Below are 24,644 nucleotides of genomic sequence, written 5' to 3' on the forward strand. Positions count from 1 at the left end.
AATCTTTTTGAATTTTTTTTAGAAAGGTAAAATATGTTATTGTTAGTTTAAAAAATTTATAGGTATTTTTTTTTTTTAAATATAGTACGTAAATGTTTTTTTTTAATGTTGAAAGATATTAATTAAAATTTTTAAGTAAATATTTTTTTAGATTATTTTTTAAAGTTTAAAAGTATTATTATTTTTTTTTTAAAATAAAACACGGATTCTTCCGTTTTTAGAAATGTTATTAGTGGATTAGAGTTGAATTATATTTAAATTAATCGATCATAATTTTATATTTTTCGATCGAGTAAAAATTGTATAATAAAAGATAAGGTATAAGAAAAAAGAAATTAAAATAATAAAAATGTGAGTTAGAAATGTGATGGAATGAGTTTTAAACGTTAATATGACGCATTAAAATCATGCAATAATAGTTTTATTATTTATTATAACCTTAAACCCTAAAAATATGCATGCAAACATATTATGCAATCAAACCTATTTAAATAAAAATAAATTTACCTTATTAAAAATTTAGAGATTAATTATTTAAAAAATATTTATATATATAAAAACTATTAATTTTTTTAAAAGTACACATGATTTTTTTAAAAAAATATTATTAATTTTAAAGCCAATTATACTATAAAGTTTTAATTTTATTAAATTGAAATACAAATTTAAATAATTATTGAAAGAAAATATTATAGAAGTTAGATTAAATTATTGATATGATTCTAACACATTGTTGGGGTGTTATTATTATTATTATTATTAAATTTGTTTCTAGACGTCTAATTGAAGACTTTCAACGCTCATGCTATTTTCAAGACTTAGTGACTCTATTTTGAATCCTTTGAATCCAAGGCAATCGAAGGAAGCTGCACCGGAGAGGAGAGTCAAAGAGTGAAAGCAAGAAGGTTCTTGATTGAACCGATATTACTTTCTTTCACTCTTTAACCAATTTTACTTGACAATTATGCTGAGATATTCTTCACTTTCTCGGAGATGCCCGAAGACCAATAGGTGTAGGAGTGAAAAAAGGTGAGTGCGTTCAAATCCAGTCCTGACTTTGATTGAGGTCACAAGGTAAGTCCCATTGATTAAATAAATGACGTTCAACTATGACTTTTGAAAATAAATAAAATAATACCTTTAATTTGAAACAAGAACAATAAATAAAAAATTAAAAAAAAAAAAAAAAAATCTTAGGATAGAGTTGACCGTCTAACCCAACCCTCTAACTATTTTTTTTTTTAAAATTATATTTATCTATTGGAAATATTACATTTATAAAAATATTTCGAAAAACTCAAATATCAAATATCGGTTACAATTATAAAATATTTTTAATATTCATAATAGCTTTAAATGTAGAGTAGAGTTGAGTTGTAATTCTATTTTTTTCGTTGATCGAATTGGTTAGGTTGACTTGACAAAAAATGTCAACTCGTGAACTGAACATAATTTTTTATCTTCCAAAAATTCAACCCAGCAAAAAAAAAAAATCTAACCCTTAGATTGATTGGTTGTTTGGGGTTGGTCGGATTCTCATAAATTTGAATATTCAGTTAAAAAAAATTGATATGGGTGTATTAAATTTTCAATATTGTCTCTAAATTTTACATTTTTTTTTTACGGTTAAATTTTTTCATTCAACGGTGACTCATTTCGAACTCTATCCTTAAAACACGTGTATCCCATATTGTGAATGGAACTAGCAATTCACGACAAAGGCCAAAGAGAAGCGATGAAGAATGTAAAAGAATGTCATGAACAAAGAATCCGTGTTGATAAAGACATGGTGTATATGAACTTGAGCATTAAAACTAAGATACTTTACTTTAAGGATACGCTACAAATTGTCACTCGATGAAGATATGTCAAATAATAACAATTCATACCTTTAAAAAATTTCATATTAATAGAAATTCGTAAAAAGTTTCCACGATCAAACAAAAACCGAGATAAAGACAATGTTTTCGTTATTCTCTTGGCACTAAATTATGGGTCATGATATGAGTCTATTGCATCAAATATAAGCGTACACGATTTAGTAACGTGTCGATGCATAGATACAAACATGCAGATGTATCATATTCAGTAGTATATGATCATTTTTCGATTTTTCCTATAATATTTAGTTTTCTAATAAAAGTAATCCAAACTAGTTTTTGTTTTTTTCCCCTAAATTATGCATTTATTTACCCGCTTCTGGTTGTGCGCATGTTAGAGGCGTGTCAAGCCCCTATTTTCTGTCCATTCGATGCTCGTTTGTTAGTTTTTCGTTCTGATTTCTATACTAACCTTATTTTAATGCGAATTAGGGCTTCTCAGAGAAAATTCATATTTTTTGAACACCTCCTTGGCTAGAAATCGTACTTAGGAAGACATGTCATACTAGTAAGCAACCACATTGACTTCTAGAAAATAATGCTTGTATGGATCGCTTGGATTTGCATGCATGTTAGTAAAACCAACCTTAGGGCTAGATCGTTATGATCTGTACCTAAGAATATTGCATGATTGCATGATTATTTGCTCTTGTGTCGAAATATGGATGAACTGAACCTTACATGTCAATTTGTTTCGTTTTATACTACATGTACACTATAATGGTGAATTGGAGGATAAGATTTTGTGTATTTGCCCTCCGAGTGCTTGATGGATGTCATTGCCCTGTTGAGCATGTATACGTTGGCTTGCATGAATGACTGTACATTAGCTACGGTGTGATTCTCCTTCTAGAGGATTAACAATAGAAAAGACCTAAGATTAGAGCATGAGTTAGTATGACTACTCTACAACCTAAAGTGAAACGCCTTTAGAAATCGCGTGCCATGGAATTGTAAGAAGCGGTCAGAGGGTGAGACTCCATGCTCTTGACTGATCCAGATTCAAGATGTCAGAAGTATGTAAACTGGAGATGAACTTCTTCAAGACTGTTAAACCACTTTAGAAACGTAGACGATCTTAGAAGAAATAAAGGTACTTTATAGGTAAGTAATAATTGCTGGAGCGTTGTGGAGCTAATTTCAATCAATTAAGTTATTATAATTGACCGATTATTTGTGGTGAGCCCATTAAATTAAAATTGAAAATAAGATACACAAGGTGACGTGCGTGCCCGAGTAGAGACGTAACTTGATTAAAATAAAGAATAAATTAAATTAGATGGCACGATTAGTGGATCATGATAGATTTGAAAGCATTATTTTAAAGATATATGGAATAGACAACTAATTTCCCTCAAATGTTTATCATGTGTCTATTTTTTTTTAAAGAAAAATATATATATCTAGAAGGGTCCACCGTCAATAGCCGACCCCTAAAAATTTAGTCATGATCACATTCGCAAGGACTATGGATGAAAATAGTCCTTCCGAGAAAGAGGCCACTTGATAGGATTGATAGCCGGAATAGTTACGTGAAAGAAAAAATTTCTTAGTAGAGTTTCTCGAAGATAGAATAGTCTCCAAGCACTCTTTAATTACTCGACTGTGAGATCCCATGTCGGTTCGAGAGGAGAACGAAACATTTTTTTTATAAAGGTGTGGAAATTTCTTTCTACCCCTCGAAAAAAAAAAACCTAAAGAGGACAATATTTACTAGCAGTGAGATTGGACTGTTACAAGTGATATCAGAGCCAAATATCAGACTATATATCGGTCAGGAGGCTCGGCCCATTGGAGGTCATAATTTATCTTCATAATTAAAGATTTTTTTCATTAATATTATCTATCTTTATTTTATTGCTATCTTCTCCTAATTAAATAAGAATTATATCATTTTTTACGCAAAATATTGATGTGATGTGTCTATTAATTTTATGTAAAATTATTAATTAACTAAAACTTTAATTTTCATATATATAATTTTTTAATAATAATAAAAGATTAGAAAAAAAAGAATTTTTTATTCCTTTTATGAATGCATATTATTGGGTAATTGCTCCAAATTATTAATTATTGTACAAGTTTGACTGCTTCTTCACGTGGGCTGCCTTTTTCGAGATATAGTCACGTGATTTTTTAATTAAATATTTAACATGAGAAATTATTTGGTAGCATGGCTGCTTTTATTATTATTTTTTTTTTCCTGTCTGTTCCCATGTTATTAAATATAATTTTATTAAAAATTTAAAATCCAATTATTTGGGACAGAGGGTGACCACTACTAATCGAGCCAAGTCTAATTCCCGCTTATAAATCTTGTCGATCATAACAAGCAGGGTTGCTTTTTAAGTTAAGAATCCAATTATTCCAGATAATATGTTTGAATTAAGTTTTAAGATGTCCACGAGGTTGGACAGGGATGTGAAGTAGGTCCTTACAGGATCCCGATTTTGTAGGTTAAATGGACATCTCTAATTGAGTTACTTGATGGGTTCTAAAAACTAGATTGAGTTGAACTGAATTACCCCGAATTTATTGTTAATTTTAAAATATACAAAACGAGCCTTATTATTAACTTAGAGGAACAATTTTTTGTCCACTTTGAGTATAAACTCTTGTGACTTTGTTCTTTTGGCTTCCGAAAAAGCTTTGTATTAATAGAGATGTATTTCTTACTTATAAACTCATGATCATTCCCTGAATTAGCGAACGTGAGACTCCCTCCGGACAATCCTCAAGATTTCGGTGTTCGATATTTTCGTACATTACCATACTAATTTCAATCTTCATTTCATCAATTTGACGATATTATGTCATTCTCAACATAAATGAAATATGTGTACCAACAATATAATGTTTTTAGTACTAATATTACTTCGACATAGAAGTTCTTTATTTAAGTTTCCTTGCTGACATGTTCCACTTCGAAAAACAGATTTGTTTAGGGCTCCGTGTTAATGTGGTCATTGGCAACAACAAAAGCTTTAAAATCAGGTGGTGGTGGAGGAAATTGCTTCGACACCACTGGACCAAGAGTAGGGTTTTTACCGGGATCGGAATAGTCATTTATCACAAAAGCTTTAAAATCTGGTGGTGGAGGAGGAAATTGCTTCGGCACCACTGGACTAAGAGTAGGATTTTTAGCGGGATCAGTGGCAAAATTGAAAATTGCTTGATTTTTAGTGGCAAAATTGTAAGAACTTTATGGTTAGACGTGCTTTATTTAGAGTAATCCTATGTTGGGTGATCTCTTAAAAAATTTTAATCCTTGCGTGCATGTGAATGAGGATGGAACATGTTAAAAGAACTTGTGCTAGTAAGCGAAAATATCAAAATGTGTGGGAGGGTTAAAAAAATGTAAGAAATGGTCCAAAAAATTCAACACAAGCCGAATTAGAGCAAAAAAGGAGCCAACGCGAGCAAGGTTTGCCTTCGACATGTGGGTGTGGGCGCAATGTTGGTATACGCGTGTGGGTCAACACTATTCTTGAAAGATCTATTTCAAAGGAGGTTTCTTTTCTTGACACACTTGTCTCGTCGCCCTCATTATGACATTCAAATATTAAGTGAGTATCAATCATACTTCTACTTTCCAGACTTGCATGTTTGAAAACAATTCTAAAAATGATAAATAAAATAAATAAACGTTTAAATAAAAAACATCATATTCTAGTTTAAGTCTAAGAAAATAATACGACTACCCTATGCATGTGTCATGGTCTCGAGTTGTGATGTCGTCGTCAGCCGTACAAGAATGTCTTACCTTAACTTGAAATAGTGGTAACACGTGCCTTGAGTATTTTAAAAAATACTCAAGAAGTAACCCCACTATTGGGGTTAAATGCAAGAACATGTGAATGCAATGACGAGACCTATCACATCAGTCTATTTTTCCTACGACACTATTCTAATTGTGCAATTTGGATGTGTACCATATACTCTACACACAGTCCATATATGCGAGTATGGACTCACTAGTCAGTTCACACACCGCTGGACCCCTTTTCTTGTCGGGCGAGCCTTCTCTAGTAGCTCAACTTTTGTCGGGCACCCATTAGAATTAGTAACCGTCATGACAGCATTATGTAAAACATAACGATACTTCGCCTGCCTAATGGATGTACCCGTCCGTACCCTCGTGATGGAATAGGAGTATCCCCCAATGCATGAGGTCCCAACATTTTTCCGTTTTCACTATCATTTAGTAACTCTGTTAGCATTTTGTACATATCATAACGTTTTTCATATCGTTTCAAATATTGTTCACAATTTATATCATATCGTTTCTCATTCTTTAGTTTTCATATCATACATCATTCTAACGGGGTTGTATTTCATGTCATTTATCGTGTCATTCATATCACGCTGTATACACACAATTTAAGAGACATAACATTTCATCATATACATATCCTACCATAACATATTACATCACAATGTATCATATCATAAACATGTCAACTTATCACATATCTCGTACCATAACATATTTCATATCATATGACAACATATATATATATCCGTCATTCACATGTCGTACCATAATCATATCACGTCGTAAACACTTCATGCTCATATCGTTTCCTAACTTATTATAGCCTTAACGTTCTTATACCTATCACAGTCATATCGTTGCATGAACGTATCTTAATCATATCATCACAGGAACGTATCCTAACACTATCGTTCTATCAATCTATCACAAACTTATCCATTTTTACCCATAACCTAACCGTATTATTTTATCAATCTCTCATATCCATAGTACTTCAGTATGTAACCTAACTTTAACGTTTTATGAACGTATCTTACTCCTATCATTACATTTCATTTTGTGCATCCTTCTCGTATCTTATCTCAAACATATCATTGAACACATCGTACCGTAGTTATTATCATACAATCCACATATTATAACATATACATAACATATCATAAGCATATCGATCTACAAACAATTCACACATATTAATATACATGACATGTACATATCCACAAGGCATGTGTCAACATCAAATATAATCATCGTAAAACCACTTACCTGATTAGCTTAGGCTAGTGTCACCAATATATCATGAAAATTCGATTCTGTTCTTTGAAATCCAAGTCAACCTATGTGAACTTATGACATCAGTTTCAAGTTTGAACCCTATCAAATTATTTCTCTAATCTAGATTGGTCTATAGTTAAAAGTCTTGAAATGTTGTGTATATATAATGCTATTTTCGCTAAATATCTCGTTTTCTATTGTTGGAATATATTGTTTTTAGACATAAATTAATGGAGTTTCTTGCCCTCTAATATTTAGAGTTTTATTTTTAAATTCTATTCACTAAATCTTTCCTTAATCTTTCCTCCTCTATTTTGGTAATTATTTTTTCATTAGGTAAACAAATCAGTAAACAAATATTATTGGCCTAACCTATCGATGCCAACTAAAAATTGATTCTAACCTTATTTCCGGCTAACAAAAATCTAATTAATGGGATAGGAGAGAATGAGATCGTGTTCTTACCTGATCTTGTAAATATTGAATAAAAGAGAGAAGATTTGACTAACATAATTTCAGACCAAAATCTTTCCATTTGACATTTTTTCTATTTATTTTTGGAAGAACTGTGATATTATGTTAAAAACCATTTAGTTTTTCTCAAATCTGACATTTTTTTTTTTGTTTATTTTTGGATGAACTGTGATATTGGGTTGAAAACCATTTTACTTTTACTCAGCAGTTTTTCTGTTTATTTTAGGATGAACGGTGATTTTATGTTGAAAACCATTTTACTTTTTCTCAAATTTAACATTTTTCTTCTGTTTATTTTTGGACGAACTGATATTGTGTTGGGTTGAGGAGAGAGGAAGGGGTTGGGATGAGAGGTTATTTTTTTGGACTATTACAACATCCTTATTAAAATTAACCAATACGAGGTCCAATGGAAAGAAATATTTAAGGTTCCAAAACGTATCTACAAATGAAAAGATAAAAGTATGGCAAAAGAAAAGATTAAGAAAAATGTACCAAATAGAGAGAGATTTTAGTCTTTTCGTACATTACCATACTAATTTCAATCTTCATTTCATCAATTTGACGATGTTATGTCATTCTCAACATAAATGAAATATGTGTACCAACAATATAATGTTTTTAGTACTAATATTACTTCGACATAGAGGTTCTTTATTTAAGTTTCCTTGCTGACATGTTCCACCTCGAAAAACAAATTTGTTTAGGGCTCTGTGCTAATGTGGTCATTGGCAACAACGAAAGCTTTAAAATCAGGTGGTGGTGGAGGAAATTGCTTTGGCACCACTGGACTAAGAGTAGGATTTTTACCGGGATCAGAATAGTCGTTCATCACAAAAGCTTTAAAATCTGGTGGTGGAGGAGGAAATTGCTTCGGCACCACTGGACTAAGAGTAGGATTTTTACCAGGATCAGAATAGTCGTTTATCACAAAACCTTTAAAATCTGGTGGTGGAGGAGGAAATTGCTTCGGCACCACTGGACTAAGAGTAGGATTTTTACCGGGATCAGAATAGTCGTTTATCACAAAACCTTTAAAATCTGGTGGTGGAGGAGGAAATTGCTTCGGCACCACTGGACTAAGAGTAGGATTTTTACCGGGATCAGAATAGTCGTTCATCACAAAAGCTTTAAAATCTGGTGGTGGAGGAGGAAATTGCTTCGGCACCACTGGACTAAGAGTAGGATTTTTACCGGGATCAGAATAGTCGTTTATCACAAAAGCTTTAAAATCTGGTGGTGGAGGAGGAAATTGCTTCGGCACCACTGGACTAAGAGTAGGATTTTTACCAGGATCAGAGTAGTCGTTTATCACAATCTCAGTTGCTTGTTTTCCTGAAACTTCAATGCACGTACTAGATTTAGTTTCCACAAAAGGGATGAAGTGCATGAACTACGTAAATTTAGAGTATTTGAATTGATAGCGAGTTATGTACCTGAATCGGACATGATTTGAGCTGAGCTAACGAGAGCGAACGAGAGCAAAAAGACAAGACAAAGACGAGCTTTGAACTCCATCTTGTTTCTTTGTATTTCTTAATGAAAGGTGAAGTGTGAGTATATATATATAAATGAAAATTTTATTCCGTTGAAACTGACCAATGGAATGAAAGGAAAGTAACTATGATTTAAAGGCTAAAAAGAACGTTTTGAACTGGCGTAGTTAATATACCATTTTGCTAATTATAGGAGGTTGTTTGAACGTTTAACTTTTAATGCATATTTATTATATTTTAATCATTTAACCCATATAAAAAATTTAATACCTAATTTAGATATTGATATCATACCGAGTATGCAATAAGAATAAGATACATGAATGAGCTAATACCACATTCGAGAGCCAGGCTAGGGATAGAATGGCTAAAAATTGTTTAAAAGAATTGAAAGTTTCTATCTATACCAATAAGGTATGCTTTCTTTTTCCGTGACTCAATCATTGAAGATTCATGGTTAAGCGTGTTTTACTTGAAGTAATCCTATGTTGAGTGACGACCTCTTAGAAATTTTTCATCCTTAGGTGCATGTGAGTGAGGATGAAGCATTCTTGAATAACTCGTGTTAGTTTGTAGAAATGACAAAATCTCTAGGACAGATGATGCTTGAAGAATTGTGTGATGTTGTGGAGCTTTTATGGTTCAACTTGACTCTAGAACTGCATGTTCAATTTTCCTTCGAAACTCTAATTTTTCTACTCGTCCCTTCAACAAGTCTATCTTTGAGACTCATGTCGATATGATTGTCTCGGCTTAGCTTTTATGCACATCTTTGTGGTGTGTTAGATGATGTACCGTCCTCCTCAATCACATCATGGTACTTATCTTTTCTTAGTCCTCGAGTGGTCAATTGAGCACAACTATCGGGTCATCACCTTGTCTTGTCTACATGGAACCACTGGCTGTTTCCACTCCCATGCACCACTCAATGATCACTTACGAGTTTCGAAAAAGAGATTTGAAATGCTCTCGAGTTTATGGTACCTTCTCTCTCAGGAATATGGAAAAATACCCAAATTTCATACACAATTTCTTTTGTATAACCATAATTTTTATATAAACTTTCATAGAAAATTTCTTTTTCAGTGTTACAAACTTTTAATCAAACAGAAATCATTCATACAAATCTAATGTGTAACAGTCGAAGCACACGGCTACGAAACATATCTACAAATCAAATGATATAAGTATGGCAAAAGAAAAGAAATGATTAAGAAAAGTGTACCAAATAGAGAGAGATCTAAGTGTTCGATATTTTCATATATTGCCATACTAATTTCAATCTTCATTTCATTATAAATGTATTGATGTGTTGTAACAAAATTTTCTACTTAATTTAAGGTCGCTGCTATATACATATTATAAACATTAAATGCCGAAAACTTCATTTAAATTTCATAAAATAGAACTTTTAACTTAAAATACAGTCATGGTCTTATGTGTTTTAAAAACATCTAAAAACGACACAACAAAAGACTAAATAAAATAAATAAGCATTTAAGTTAAAAACATTCTATTCTAGCCTAAGTCTAAGAAAATAAATACCACTATCCTATGCATGTGTTATGGTCTCGAGTTGCGATGTCGTCGTCAACCATACAGAAATGTCTTGCCTTAACTTGAAAAATGTAGTAGCACATGACTTGAGTATTTAAAGAAATACTCAGTAAGTGACCCCACTATTGGGTTAAGTACAACAATCACATGCAATGAAATGATGGGACCTATCTTTCGTTTCGTTTTCCCTACGGTGTTGTCCTAACGGGTAAACTTTGGACGTGTATCATATACTCTACACACAGCCCATATGTGCGAGTATGGGCTCACCAACTAGTTCGCACACCGTTGGGCCACTTTCCTTATCCGGTGGACATACTCTAGGAGCCCCTTATGCCGGAACCCGTTAGAACTAGTAACCGTCACAGCAGCGGTATACAAAGCATAACGGTTGTTGTCCTGCCATTGGATGTACGCGTCCGTACCCTAGTGATGGGTTAGGGGTATCCCCCAGATGCATGAACACACATAATGTATGAGGTCCCCATTACTTCTACATTTTCATTATCCTTTAATACAACCCCGCTAGCATTATGTACATATCATATCATTTTTCATATCGCTTCAAATATCGTTCATCATTCACATATCATTTCTCATTCTTCAGTTCTCAAATCATACATAATTCTAACGAGGTTATATTTCATGTCATTTATCATAATTTCATGTCATTCATATCATGTTGTATACACACAGTTTAAGAAACCTAACATAACGTTCTATGCTTTTAACATAACATTTCATCATATACACATCATACCATGACATTTGCATCACAATGTATCATATCATAAACAAGTCATAACGTAAACACTTTGTAATCATATCGTTTTCTAACTTATCATAGCTTTAACGTTCTTATATCTATCACAGGACATATCATTACGTGAACGTACCTTAGTCATATCATCACAAGAACGTAACCTAACACTATCGTTCTATCAATCCTAACGCTATCGTTCTATAAATCTATCACAAACCTATACCTTTCTACCTATAACCTTATTGTATTCTTCCATCAATCTCTCTTATCCATATCACTCTGGTATGTAATCTAACCTTAACGTTTCATGATTGTATTTTACTCTTATCGTTACATTTTGTTTTGTGCATACTTCTCGTATCCTATCTCAAACATATCCATGAACATATCGTACCGTAATTATTATCATACAATTCACATATTATAACATATACATAACATATAAGAAGCATATCGATTCACAGACAATTCACACATATCAATGACACGTGCAGAACCACGGGGCACGTGTCAACATCAAATATAATCATGCCGATAGTAAAATCACTTACCTGGCTAGCTTAAGTCGTTGTCACAAATATATCTTTAATGAAAGTTCAATTTCGTCCTTTGAAATCCGAGTCAACCTATATGTGCCCATGACATTAGTTTCATGTTTGAACTCTACAATATTATTTCCCTAATTTACCTTGGTCCATTTTAAAATCTTGAAATGTTATATATCTATAATAATATTTTTATTAAAAATCTTATTTATCATGATTATTGGATGAAAGAGTAACTCAAATAGAAAATGAAGATTTAATATATACATGGTCAGATCTATCTTCCGGTAAATTTACAGCAAATCTCAACTGTAAAGGTCATTCTCATTTTTTTTTTCTCAAGTAAATTTGACCATTATTGTTTATATATATATATATATATATATTTTTTTTTTTTTTTTTTTTTTTTTTTTTTTTTTTTTTTTTTTTTTTTTTTTTTTTTTTTTTTTTTTTTTTTTTTTTTTTTTTTTTTTTTTTTTTTTTATTATTGTTACTTTCTGACCTAAGAATGAGTTGAAGAGAGATATTTATGGGAAGGGATGAGAGGTTATTGGAGAGAGGTGGAGAGATGTTGTTTATTTATTTATTTATTTATTATTATTATTATTATTATTTTAACTATTTTTATAATTATTTTTATTTGTTTATTTATTTATTTATTTATTTATTATTATTTTTTTTGGCTACATATGCATACACAATATAAAGTAGTTATTTATTTAAGCTTTCTTGCTGATGTTGCTAGCAACATGTTCCATTTCAACAAACAGATTTGTTTAGGGCTTCGTTAAAGCGTCAAAAGCTTCAAATTGTGGTGGTGATAGCAGCGCCGACGGTATTATTGGACTATGACTAGGATTAGGACCGGTATCAGGATAGTCGTTTATCACAATCCTATTACCTTGTATTCCTGAAACTTCAACAGGTTCAAATTGTGGTGGTGGTAGCTGCGACGACAACACAAATGGACTATGACTAGGATTAGGACCGGCATCAGGATAGTCGTTTATCACAATCCTATTACCTTGTATTCCTGAAACTTCAACAGGTTCAAATTGTGGTGGTGGTAGCAGCGACGACAACACAAATGGACTATGACTAGGATTAGGACCGGCATCAGGATAGTCGTTTATCACAATCCTATTACCTTGTATTCCTGGAACTTCAATTATTATAATCAAATGTTTGATTCACATATTAGATTGTGTCTATATAAAAGGGATGAAGTGCATGAGCTACATAATTTAGACTATTTAAATTGATAGCGGGTTATGTACCTGAATCAAACATGATTCGAGCTGAGCTGACAAGAGCGAATGAGAGCAAGAAGACAAGGCAGAGACGAGCTTTGAACTCCATGTTGGTTCTTTGTATTTCTTATGATTGGTAATGAAATGTGAAGCGAGACCTACTTATAAGAAATGAAAATTTTTATTCGATTAAACGTGTGAATGGAATGAAAGGTCGAACGGAAATAGATGGAAGGGAATGATGATTTTAGAGGCAAAACAAGGCAAAAAAAGAACATCTTGAAAACTGGCAAAGTTACCTTTTGCAATTATAGGAGGTTGTTTGAATGTTTTAACTTTTAAGCATATTAACCATTTACGCAATAATTATGAATATTAGATAAAATTTGTGGACCCTTCCTATTTGATAAATATAAAATTTATGATATAAAATTCTTATATCATACTCCAGTAAAGAAGTAGTATATGAATGAACCGAGATTACATCCGAAAAATAGAGATCTTTAAGATAAGATTACTAAGAAAAACTACCTGTCCCAACAAGGTACACTTTTTTTCGATGGCTCAATTATAAAAACTTTATAGTAAAGCGTGCTTTACTTGGAGTAATCCTATGGTTGGTGACCTTCCTAGGAATTTTACGTCCTTTGGTGCATGTGAATAAGGATAAAGCACACTAGAAGGACTCGTGTTAGTCTGTGGAGATAGTCGTCACTTTTAATATGCAAGAAGTAGGTAATGTGATTATGTCGTAGAAAAATGTCGAGATCATCAAGTGTCGAATACAGATTTTGAATCTTAATTCGTATCTTGGGCATAAGGTGTGAACACTACAAGAAACTTGCTATATAATCGCTTTTCACCATAGCAATTTAGAAAATATCTTATAAAGATATAATTAAAAAAAAATCAATAAAAATCAACGAGCAAAAATGGTATCATGTTAACATAGACATTAAATATCTACCTTTTTTGAGAATGGTTAGAGTAAGAAAAAATATAAAGATAAACCATAAAATTAAATAAACAATAAAAATGAAAAAAAATATAAAAATAGACCATAAAATTAAATAAATAAGGATAAGAATAGATCATAAAATAAAATAAACAATAAAAATGAAAAAAAATATAAAAATAGATCCTAAAATTAATAAACAATAAAAATGATTAGTTTAAAGATATCTTAAAATAAAAATATTTTAATTGAATAAAAGTCTTATAACTATTTAAAAAAAAAAAAATATATATATATATATATATATATATATAAATAAATAAATAAATAAATATGTTACCATAAATATATAATAAATACATTAAAATTTAGAATTATTTATTTTAGTTTAATAACATAATCTTTAAATATATTTAAACTAATTTTCTATTTTAATTACATTAAAGTCAAAACATTTGAATTTTTAGAATTATTTAACACGATAAACATTTGTTTCAAAATAATTTGGTATAAATCATAATTAATAAACCTATCCTACCATATATTCTTAAATTAAATAATTATTGGTTAGTTTATTTATATCATAAAGAATATATTTAAAAATAATATATAAGGGGAATAGTTATTTAAAAATGGAATAAAATGTATTAATAGTCAACCAACCAATTAAAAATAATAAAATAATATAAAATAATTTAAAAAAAAACATGAATTTGCCTGATGTCGGAACTTGCATGAGCGTTGGCAAACCAATTAATATGGAAAGATTCTTAATATATTTTTATCTGGGTCGGGTCAATCGGAAGGTTTTGTACTACGAACTCGAAATCGAACCAATTCACTTCAGATTCAAAAAAATGAACCCAACCCTACTTAACCCTTATAGCTCGGGTTGGGTTAGTCCGAGTTGTCGGGTTGAATGTACACCCCTAATTTCTTCAATTCCTGTATTGTCAGACAGCGCGATCTGCTGGCAGTGATGATTTTAGGCGCTATAATTTTAGACTTCTTTTGGAGCTTACCAATAGAGATCACCAATACCACTTACTTTTGAACCAGTTAGTATCATACTCTTCTTGCTTTATGATTTATTGCAGCTACTCTCGGATCAACTTTAGTTGTACATCGAACAAAGCCTCAGGTTTATATTGGTTGCATGAAGTCTGGACACTTCCTTTCACAGAAGTGAAAATTACTTCTATAATTGTAGCTAACGCTAATTGTCGAAATCTATAATCTTTGATTTCCTACCACCAAAACCGCACTATCTCTCATTGAAGTGATTGTCCTTCTAACATTCGGTTAAGACACAAGACCACCAAAACCATCTGCATTTATTATGGGCTGCAATAACCTTTTCATTTCGGAGTGTTTTCATGTGTTAGTCATATTTTTTAGAATACACTGTAAAGATTCTTTTTGTTCTACTGGTTTGTCTTCGTATCATAGTTGATAGGCTTCACATCATAGGTGATGGAATTGGGAGTTTGTTTACCGCTCTATTATGCTTAACATTCTCTCAAAATTATGAAATAGAGTAAGGTTAGTCCATGAGAACCTTTTTGTAGACAAACATGAAAAAATTCCTTAGTACTAGAAGGTAGCAGTAGCACGAGGAATGTAAAGACTCATACGTCAGGTAACGTGTTGACATAGATCCTTTTGATTTTTGCTTATGTTATTTTTTTCGATGAACATAGACTCCTACATCAATTTTTTGAAGAACTATTGTTTCGTTCTTCATAGAAGTATGTTCTGACATGGATATTTTGAGCTAGATCGATGTTTATTGAATGCGGATGATTGTCGATATTAATAATATATACCTCATTCGCATTACATTTATTTGAAAAAAAAAAAAAAAATAGCACGTAGCTTAAATATTTTAAAAATAATTAGTAAGTAGCTCCACTATTGGGTTAGGAAAGGCAAACACATGCAATCATGATGCGACAGACAAACATCATGACATAGGTCTCTACTTTCCAGTTTGGACATAATTGAATGTGTAGTATTTTTCTATACACGACTCAACATACACACAGACCCACCAAGCAGGCTCATACACTATACCCTCTGGGTTTGACTGGCGGGCTAGCGTACACTCACCTTATTGGAAGCCACAGAGGGAAACAAGCAAGCATAATATCACGGTGTGCATAATATTGTAGTGTACGTCTCTGTACTAATCATAACAAAAGTATCCCGATACGCTTGACATACAAAATACATGAGGTCTCAGCGCATCAAAACATGACATATAATTATGATACAAATCATACCTTATTCTTTTCCTAACATAGCACTCTTATGAGACATACGTATGTAAGACTTATCATATGTTTCACGATTAATATATCTGTCTTTCTAATGTCTCATAGGCATAGACCAGATACATTAACATAGTTTACATGGCGTAACATATGGAGGTTCATGTATCATACAATATCGATAACACAACATAATTTCATACCATATCATATCATAGTATAACTTATAACATAGCATAGCATAGCATAACTTGTATCACAACATAACAAATATCATAACATAACATATCAAAGTACCCGTCAACCAATCACAAGACATGACTCGTCTAGGCACCACAAAACACACGTCATTCATACAGCAAACAAGTCATTCAACCACGTCAATAGTAAAGGCACTTGGTTACCCATAATTACTAATTATTCCTCGATTTGCTTCTTACCCATGCATTGAGTTATGGCATAATATATAATTCAATTAAGTCACCTTTTAGTTAAAATTGACCGAGCAATAGTAATACTTACCTCAAATAGTCATACCTTAAGTATCAAATGAAAGGACGGACAACCAATGAAGCTCCATAGAGCAAGTCTCAAGGGGCGAGCCCCAAAGGGACTAAGACCCGAACGAGACGTCCTAGAGTCAATTAGAAGACCATGAGAATTCTGTAAAGTTAGGATGCGACGAGAGCCTACAAGTAGGTGGCTTACTAAGTATAATTTTTATACTCATCCCATTTTTCCTCGTTTTTTTTCAGGTGTTCGTAGACTGTCGGTCGAGGTAGAGGAGCGTTCAAGAGTTGTACGGTCACAGAGGGGGTCGTTCCGGAGCGTCAGTCCCTCTTCTTAAACATATGAAAATTATGCTTCTTCTTTATTTTGATTTTATTGGATTTTTCGTTTTTTTATCTTTTACTCTTCTCTTCTCTTTCTTTTTGTTTGTTTTTTATTTCATCTTTTGGGTCACCGTCCGAGTTTCGAAGCCTCGAAAATCGAGTCGTAACACGCCATTAAATATGTTTGAATGTAAACTAGATACATCAGATCTCGATATGTTTTGGGCATAACGAGTATAATAGAAACCTTAATAGTAACAATGTCCTTTTAAGTTTGATACATAGATAAAGTGCATGGATGCAAAGAGATATCATAATGTTTTTATTGTTGTACTAATCTCATCGAGTAGTTGCCACCATCATTTTACCAATGATTTGCTTGCCATTCGCTTCTCATTAATCATCCAACTCCTTCTTATATCCTATCAAAATTGACAAACAATAATAAGAACAACAACGGTACCTACAAACATAATCATTCATACAAATGGAATCGAGCAAACTATTGGAATAGGAAGATCTAATGTAACCGTTCAAGCCCACGCTGGTAGATATTGTCTTCATGTTTATGTGGGATCTCACAATTCACCCTATTAGGGACCCAACATCATCGTTGGCCCGTCACCTGGTGTCTAGATTTGATATCGATATCATTTGTAACAGCTCAAACCCACCGTTAGTAAATATTGTCCACTTTGGTTCATTACCTATTGTCTTCAGTCTTACGGTTTTAAAATGCATCTAACAGAGAGAGGTTTTCTCACAATTATAAGAATGTTTTATTCCTCTCTCCAATCGAGATGGGATTTCACATAATGACCCGAAAATTCGATCAACCCAATCCAATTATACGGATTTGAATTCAATTAGATTAAACCCAACTAAATTTCAATATACATTTTTTTTCTTAATTTTTTTATTCTCCCACACCATAAATATAAAATAAATTTATACTTGTCAACTAGCAAAATAATTATCAACAGTAAGTTTCAATGAAAAACATCAACCGACATAAAATATATGTATATATTAAATAAATTTCAAATCTTATACGTGGTATTAAGCCAATTTTCTATTCTAAGCTACCACATAAATCCAACTAAAAACTCGAAGTACCTAATAAAACATTATCGATAACTTATTTAACGTGGTTGTCTGTTTTTAACTATCATACGTATTATCAAAACACAATATAATTATGAGATACATGTCGTCCCCACTCTCAAATAATAATTTACTAGTACAATAATCTTACCTTCGACACCAAGAGGATGGTGGGGTTCGTGTCGATGATTGGCACGAGCATCACCATAGTCTCGTAATCCAATCATCTCATCATGTCCTGTAACATTTTCAATCATAAAACTCATTCAAACTATCGAAAATCTAAAATTCATAACGAACAAAAATGGTTATGAAGAAGAAGAAGAAGAGGGTTTTGTTCTTACTTTCTGTGCTTGAAATTGGATTTGCAGGTATGTTGCGAGCTTCAAAAGCTGCAACAATGGCGGCAGTAGAGAGAAGGAAAAAGAGGAGAGAGAAGTAAAGGGAAGATTGAGAAGCCATTAATTTATCTTTATGTCTCTTCCTGGTTCTCTCACCTTATGATATGGAGAAGAAAAACCCAAAAGACTCCATATTTATAGAGAGAGAGACCCCAAAATGGCTCTCCACTATGAGTTTTGGGTATGGACAGAAATGGGTTTTCTTTTGTTTACTGTTTTAAATAAAGTTCTTGATGGGAAAAAATTTTGCTTGTTCGTGTTTCATAACGAGTCGAAATATCTTCTTTGTGGTTGGATTAAGAGCAATGCATCGACGTATTTTTTTCACTGTTGTAGGATCACTACAACTGACTTCACTAAAATTATTTGCAAGAAATTTTGAACCGGAATGTTTATACTTACTTCAATAAAGATGTGTGGACTTTTTCGATAAAGGAGCTTTTTTTGTCTTCAAGTATGGAGTAATAGGAAAACGCAGTAATTCAATTTTGTAGCTAAAATTATGTATGAAGTAACGAAATAACGCTCTAGTGTAATTATGGTGTTCGATATTAGTTAACTATAGAAAGCCTTGTTTAATGGCTTTGATTTAAGAAATTTATTAGAATCATGTGGGATAAAGATAATGTTTAAACCTAATCATACACTCATGTTTGTAATCATAATAGTACTTTTAACTAAAAATACTAAGAATGTGTATGGATGAAAACGTTAAAAATATACCAAAAAAAGAAAAAAACTAGAATTATTGGTGTCGAAAAAATGTTGATCTTTCATCATCGTTTGAACTAAAAAAAAAAATTAACGTTTTATATAAGTTCTACAAGACTACATACTTCTAAATTTTTAGAAAATGAAGTTAGTAGCTAATGTCAAATTCACCTCTCTTTCAATGAACCATACAAGAATTTTGGCGCAAGGAAACCCTAGAAATCATCGACCTAAAATGGTTGGTCGAGAATAAATCAATCCGGATATAGTTCAATGAATAAGACACAATTCATCATTTCAAAAGTTATAGTTCCATGATGGATCCATTCTTCACCTCCGTAGTTCTTGAAGTATAGAAAAAAAAACATATAATCATACTTAAATTTATATAATCAAACTCTCTCGAAACTCAAAAGGCTTAAACATTAAATTACTAAAGAAGCTCATAAATTACATTAAAGAACCCTTCTTTCTATGAGTCTTCTAACACATCCAAAGCATAGATGAGTTATGGATTCAAGCAATTGAATGAAAGAGGGTATTTCTGTTCCAAAGTCAAAAAGAAAGATGATAGCCATAGAAGAGGTTCCAAATAGTGCAACCAATATGCTTACAATAAAACCAGGTTTCAACTTTCAAGCCATGCCATGATTTAGCTCTCTAATTTGCTACCTTCTCTTCAGTTGACTTGCACTAATGGCACTTCAATCAATACAATTTGAACTACTTTTGTTCAACTCTTTGTAGGCATGAAATGAGCGATTCAGCATTTATTTTATAATAATACCTAATAATACCAAACTTATATGTTAACTTTGTAGTCATCTAACATTATTTTTAATCGTTCTCTCAATCTTGCTTTCAAAATCTCTACTCCATTTTCTAAAACTTTCTTCTCAAAATGGGGTGAAAGGCTTGAACATACGTTGCCCGGCCAATCTCTTAGCTCCGTTTTCTAAAACCTTCTTCTCAAAACGAGACCAGAGGCTTGAGCATACATTGCTCGACCGTAAGCGACGCGATCCTAAGTTGGCTTGGCTCACTCTCAATGCAGAGAGTGAGTACCGAACAATTTCCAACTTCGCTGCCAAAAAAAATAAAGTGCAATTGTAACACAATATTTGATACTGATGTCACAATCTCTTATGAATTGAATGAACATTCAATGGCCATTAATGGAAAGAACAATTGACCTCTCTTTCAGTCAAAAGGGAAGTGAAGTGATGAAAAGGAAACGAACATGGAGCATGAAAACATTCAAAGAAATTCCACTACCAACAGGCATATGAGCACCTACAAATCTCAAACCAAACCTGTCCATCCCATCAACTATGGATCCCAAAATTCACTGTATTTTGGTTGACTTTGAGCATTTAACTTCTCTTCCCTTATTTGAAGGGTGGAGGGACCTCCCTTTGCATCATTACTCTAGTAAAACAGAACATTGACATTCAAATCTCAATCACATTTACTTCTACATCAACCAAGGCACAAACTAAGAAAAATGCACATGAAGATTCAATATATCGCGATGGTAAGAATATTCGTACCTTTTTTTCTGTTTGTAACAGCCTCTTCAAACAATTTCTTCTCCATTAATTTGGTTGAGCAAAGTTCCTATCCATCAATATAAACATAACAATACAAGCAGTACAATCAATATAGTTTTTGATACTCGTGAATGGCACCGGCCCTGGCCTTGATCAAATGACTGTTCTCGTCAGCATATACATACATGTCTAAGAGAGTTTGTGATTAGAAATCAGAAATCAATCAGATTACAGTAAGATCCATCCTTTTTTTTTTTAACTTTAACGTTTCTTGAACCCATATTTCTTACGTTCATAGAACAAGTCTGTTTTTGCACTCCCTAAGTTAACGATCTTTGGACATCCATCTCTATCTTTCTCCTGCTGTGTACACTCTTTGCAGTAGTAGGCATCTGAGATTCCTACTCCTCCACAGATAACACAACGGCCTTGGAAAGACCCGTAATTGCATTCATCACAAACACGAACAAGCGTACAGGGACGGACATAAGAATCACAGATTACACACTTCCCATCACACTTCTCACAGAGTCGGCCAATGGCAATTCCTGGCTGCTTTCTGCACATAATCAAATCGGGATGATGCTTGGCCATGCTTTTTGTAACTGCAACAAGCTCTCAAGTCCGGTAAAGTTTCTAACCTGCAGATGTGTTATCAAACTTGGAAGTTTTAGCATAAACTTCAAGCACCTCACTAAAGGGAGAGCTTATCATAAAAATAAACAGTTAGGTATACGAATTAAGCCACACAAAACAGATGGACGAGTAGCAATTAGAGAATGTTAGTAAATATGACATAGAATCACATCGAGCCTCTTGCCACGGGTAATAAGCCTTTATCTCTACCAATTCACAATGAGTAAGAAATCATTATGGTCCCACTATATCCAACTAAAGCAAATAACAGATCCAAATGACTGAACTAAATAAGATGAATATCTGCACAACTGGATACTAGAATCAAACTTCAAATTTCATTCTTCATATAAAGCTACTGCTCCAAAAAACCAACAAATTTGCATCATGGTATATATTCACACTGAAGTTGGAGTTCTTAGTACCAAGTGAATAATTTAACTGGAAACGCGATAAAATTACGGGCGAACCTTCTATCCCTTAACATTTAAAATGAATGTTGCACAATAATCCCCATTAAGATACATGGAAACCATAATCGAAGCACAAAAATAAAAACTAGAGAATGTAGCTAATGAATTTCACTACTAGCTAACAATGAGAAATAATATGAATCTGGTTGTTTGATCCTTCAATTATTTTAATTAATGCTCTAACCACAAGAGTCAACTTGATAGGTCTACATAAATATAGCTACTAGTTAAAGCACTGGCCACATTCTCCAGTTGTTCATATTTTTAGCGCTCATTGTGTTCTCCATGTCCATTCATGAGGCATCTGTTTATTGTTAGTCTCAAGCTGAGGCATCTGTACATGCTACCTACACCATCTAGATGTCTTTCAATCCTTCCAATTAGTTTTATAAAGTAAAATTTGATCTCCTACCTCCTCCAATTTCCACCACACTTTGGTTGTGCCTACATTCATAAGTTCCATTGAACACAACCATATTAGTACTTTGCCTTTATGGCCATGTAACAACCCAAGCCTACTGCTAGTAGATATTGTTCTCTTTGGACTTTCCCATACAAGCTTCCCCTCAAGGTTTTAAAATGCGTCTGTTAGGGAGAGGTCTCCACACCCTTATAAAAAATGTTTCGTTCTCCTCCCCAACCGATGTGGGATCTCACAATCCACCCCCCTTCGTGGCCCAACATCCTCGATGACACTCATTTCCTTCTTCAATCGATGTGGGACCCCCCAATCCACCCCCGCGTCTTTACTGGCACACTGCCTCGTGTCCACCCCCCTTCAGAGCTCAACCTTCTTGTTGGCACATCACCCGGTGTCTGGCTCTGATACCATTTCTAACCGCCCATACCTACCACTAGCAAATATTGTCCTCTTTGGGTTTTCCTTTCCAAGCTCCTCCACAAGGTTTTAAAACACATCTGCTAGGAAGATGTTTCCACACCCTTTTAAAGAATGTTTCGTTCTCCTCCCCAACCAACGTGGGATCTCATACTCCACCACCCATCTAAAGGAAAGTGCTCAAATTTACAAAGTTTGTACATTTTTCCACAAGAAGCTCACCACTCTTATACCAAAATAGAGTTTTGATAATACCCACTAACACGTTCAAGGATCTCGTCCTCAAATATGTCACATCCTAGGACAAGGACTCTATCTTGCTGGATTGAAACAAATTGTGGCAATCTCTAATACCTTTGTTCCAAAACAACAAATACAAAGAGAAAAGTGGAGGCCAAGATCCAAAACAGGTGCTGATATTGCAATGTTAAAGCACAAATAATAGCAATGACAAACAAATGCCTTCTAAATAAACATTGAGAACAATAAATGAGAGCTAAAATAGGAACTACCAGAAGAAGGTGGTCATGCCTTCAACTACTAGCTAATTGTCTAAATGTATGAATCTAACAAAATTAACTCTGGCTGAAAGATTCCTCCACCGTTTGATTCATAAAGAAATAAAAGCCAGAGATTTGAGAAGTTATTCAATTTTTCCAAGTTTAAAAGTGAAATTCTAACCCTTGAATCTTAGGAAAAAAATTAATGATCCCTTAAAACATTGTTCTATTAGGAATAAAGAAAGGTAACTCATGTGGAGGGATTCAAACAACATTCAAGGGTTGAGGGGTTCAAACCACTAACCTCTTGATCAAAAGTATATGTCTTAACCAATTGAGTTGCTCAGCAAGTTAGATGCTTAGGTTAGATATTATTCTATCTCTTAGTGCTTGTATATTATTTTAGATAACCTAGCAACAAAAGTTACTAACTCTCTCATCTTTCCATTCATTCTTCTCCCTCTCCTTCTTTCTTTTTCTACCCACGACCCTTAACCCTATAAACATAGAATCAAATACTAAATTTCAAATTTGAAACACCAAAAAATCAACTCAACCCAAGCACCACTCCACATCCCCTCCCCATCTATTCTTCTCCTTCAATGCCACCGTTAGCTTTGTAGCAAGAGAGAGATAGGGAGGACCTACTACAATTATGTGATTAGCTTAAAGTTTCGACTCAACGCCTCTCAATCTATATCCATATTATATATAAAAGTGGCTAAAAGGGACAATCTTTAGTCCCCTTCAAACCTTCCACTTTTTAAACAATATCTATGTTAACCCGAATAATCTCTAAATCCTTTTAAACCAAGCACATGAAATACAAAGCATATAGATGACTCTTATTTCCCGTAAATTCAAGTATCGTTGGCTATGGTATTGATAAATCCGCGGGAGAGAGTTTCAATTTTCAAAAAAAAAAAAAAAAAACACAAGGTCATCTCCTAGCTACAATCTACAAAAGGATAATTATAATATGATTGAGGTTGTCTGGTCAATCAAAATAACCCCGACAAACTAGCAATTAAATGAGAACTGGATAATAAGAGAGATTCTTCGACTGGTTCTCCGATAAATAAAGAGGAAGGAGATGCTGAATAATTCAGTAGAGGCAAAAGAGATGTACACTTCAATGAAGAAAGAAAGATGGAGATCGATCGAGATAGTACCAGTAACGACAAGAGAGTAGAACAACAGCTCAAACCCGCTACGATGGAGGCTGCGGCAGCGGAAGCAGAAGAAAAACGCCCCCGACAGTGACGCAGAGGTATACTACCGAAAGAGAAGGGCGCAAACGGAACTGCTGGGTGCTGTGAGATGGAATGGGCGGGAAGGTCCGGGAAAGAAGAAGAACA

General features: G+C 33.1%; 4 protein-coding genes across 6 annotated transcripts; all 4 read right to left on the minus strand.

The window, feature by feature from the left end:
- Nucleotides 1-4,821: 4,821 nt before the first annotated feature.
- LOC111493256 (extensin-like) lies at nucleotides 4,822-8,928 on the minus strand. The gene is made up of 3 exons (XM_023142903.1): nucleotides 8,841-8,928; nucleotides 8,477-8,745; nucleotides 4,822-4,998 (listed from the first exon to the last, which is right to left on the minus strand). Exons 1-3 carry the CDS (start codon nucleotides 8,920-8,922, stop codon nucleotides 4,822-4,824), a joined length of 528 nt encoding a protein of 175 aa, XP_022998671.1. The 5' UTR covers nucleotides 8,923-8,928.
- A 3,543-nt stretch (nucleotides 8,929-12,471) lies between these two features.
- On the minus strand, nucleotides 12,472-13,145 carry LOC111492868. The gene is made up of 3 exons (XM_023142364.1): nucleotides 13,043-13,145; nucleotides 12,745-12,927; nucleotides 12,472-12,621 (listed from the first exon to the last, which is right to left on the minus strand). The coding sequence occupies exons 1-3, from the start codon at nucleotides 13,122-13,124 to the stop codon at nucleotides 12,542-12,544; spliced, it is 345 nt and encodes a 114-aa protein (XP_022998132.1). The 5' UTR covers nucleotides 13,125-13,145; the 3' UTR covers nucleotides 12,472-12,541.
- A 4,152-nt stretch (nucleotides 13,146-17,297) lies between these two features.
- LOC111492989 lies at nucleotides 17,298-18,656 on the minus strand. Its single transcript, XM_023142548.1, has 3 exons — nucleotides 18,522-18,656; nucleotides 18,329-18,415; nucleotides 17,298-17,495 (listed from the first exon to the last, which is right to left on the minus strand). The coding sequence occupies exons 1-3, from the start codon at nucleotides 18,637-18,639 to the stop codon at nucleotides 17,470-17,472; spliced, it is 231 nt and encodes a 76-aa protein (XP_022998316.1). The 5' UTR covers nucleotides 18,640-18,656; the 3' UTR covers nucleotides 17,298-17,469.
- A 1,758-nt stretch (nucleotides 18,657-20,414) lies between these two features.
- Nucleotides 20,415-24,639, minus strand: LOC111493130 (PHD finger-like domain-containing protein 5B). Of its 3 annotated transcripts, none has more exons than XM_023142746.1 (3): nucleotides 24,459-24,639; nucleotides 20,840-21,480; nucleotides 20,415-20,717 (listed from the first exon to the last, which is right to left on the minus strand). In XM_023142746.1, the coding sequence occupies exon 2, from the start codon at nucleotides 21,431-21,433 to the stop codon at nucleotides 21,101-21,103; it is 333 nt and encodes a 110-aa protein (XP_022998514.1). In that variant the 5' UTR covers nucleotides 21,434-21,480; nucleotides 24,459-24,639; the 3' UTR covers nucleotides 20,415-20,717; nucleotides 20,840-21,100. The 3 variants fall into 3 exon arrangements, with proteins under 3 accessions (XP_022998514.1, XP_022998516.1, XP_022998515.1); XM_023142748.1 differs by having other exon boundaries at nucleotides 24,485-24,636; XM_023142747.1 differs by having other exon boundaries at nucleotides 24,416-24,636.
- Nucleotides 24,640-24,644: the final 5 nt, after the last annotated feature.

This window comes from Cucurbita maxima, unplaced genomic scaffold, assembly GCF_002738345.1.
Source record: "Cucurbita maxima cultivar Rimu unplaced genomic scaffold, Cmax_1.0 Cma_Scf00018, whole genome shotgun sequence".
Classification (NCBI taxonomy): Eukaryota; Viridiplantae; Streptophyta; class Magnoliopsida; order Cucurbitales; family Cucurbitaceae; genus Cucurbita; species Cucurbita maxima.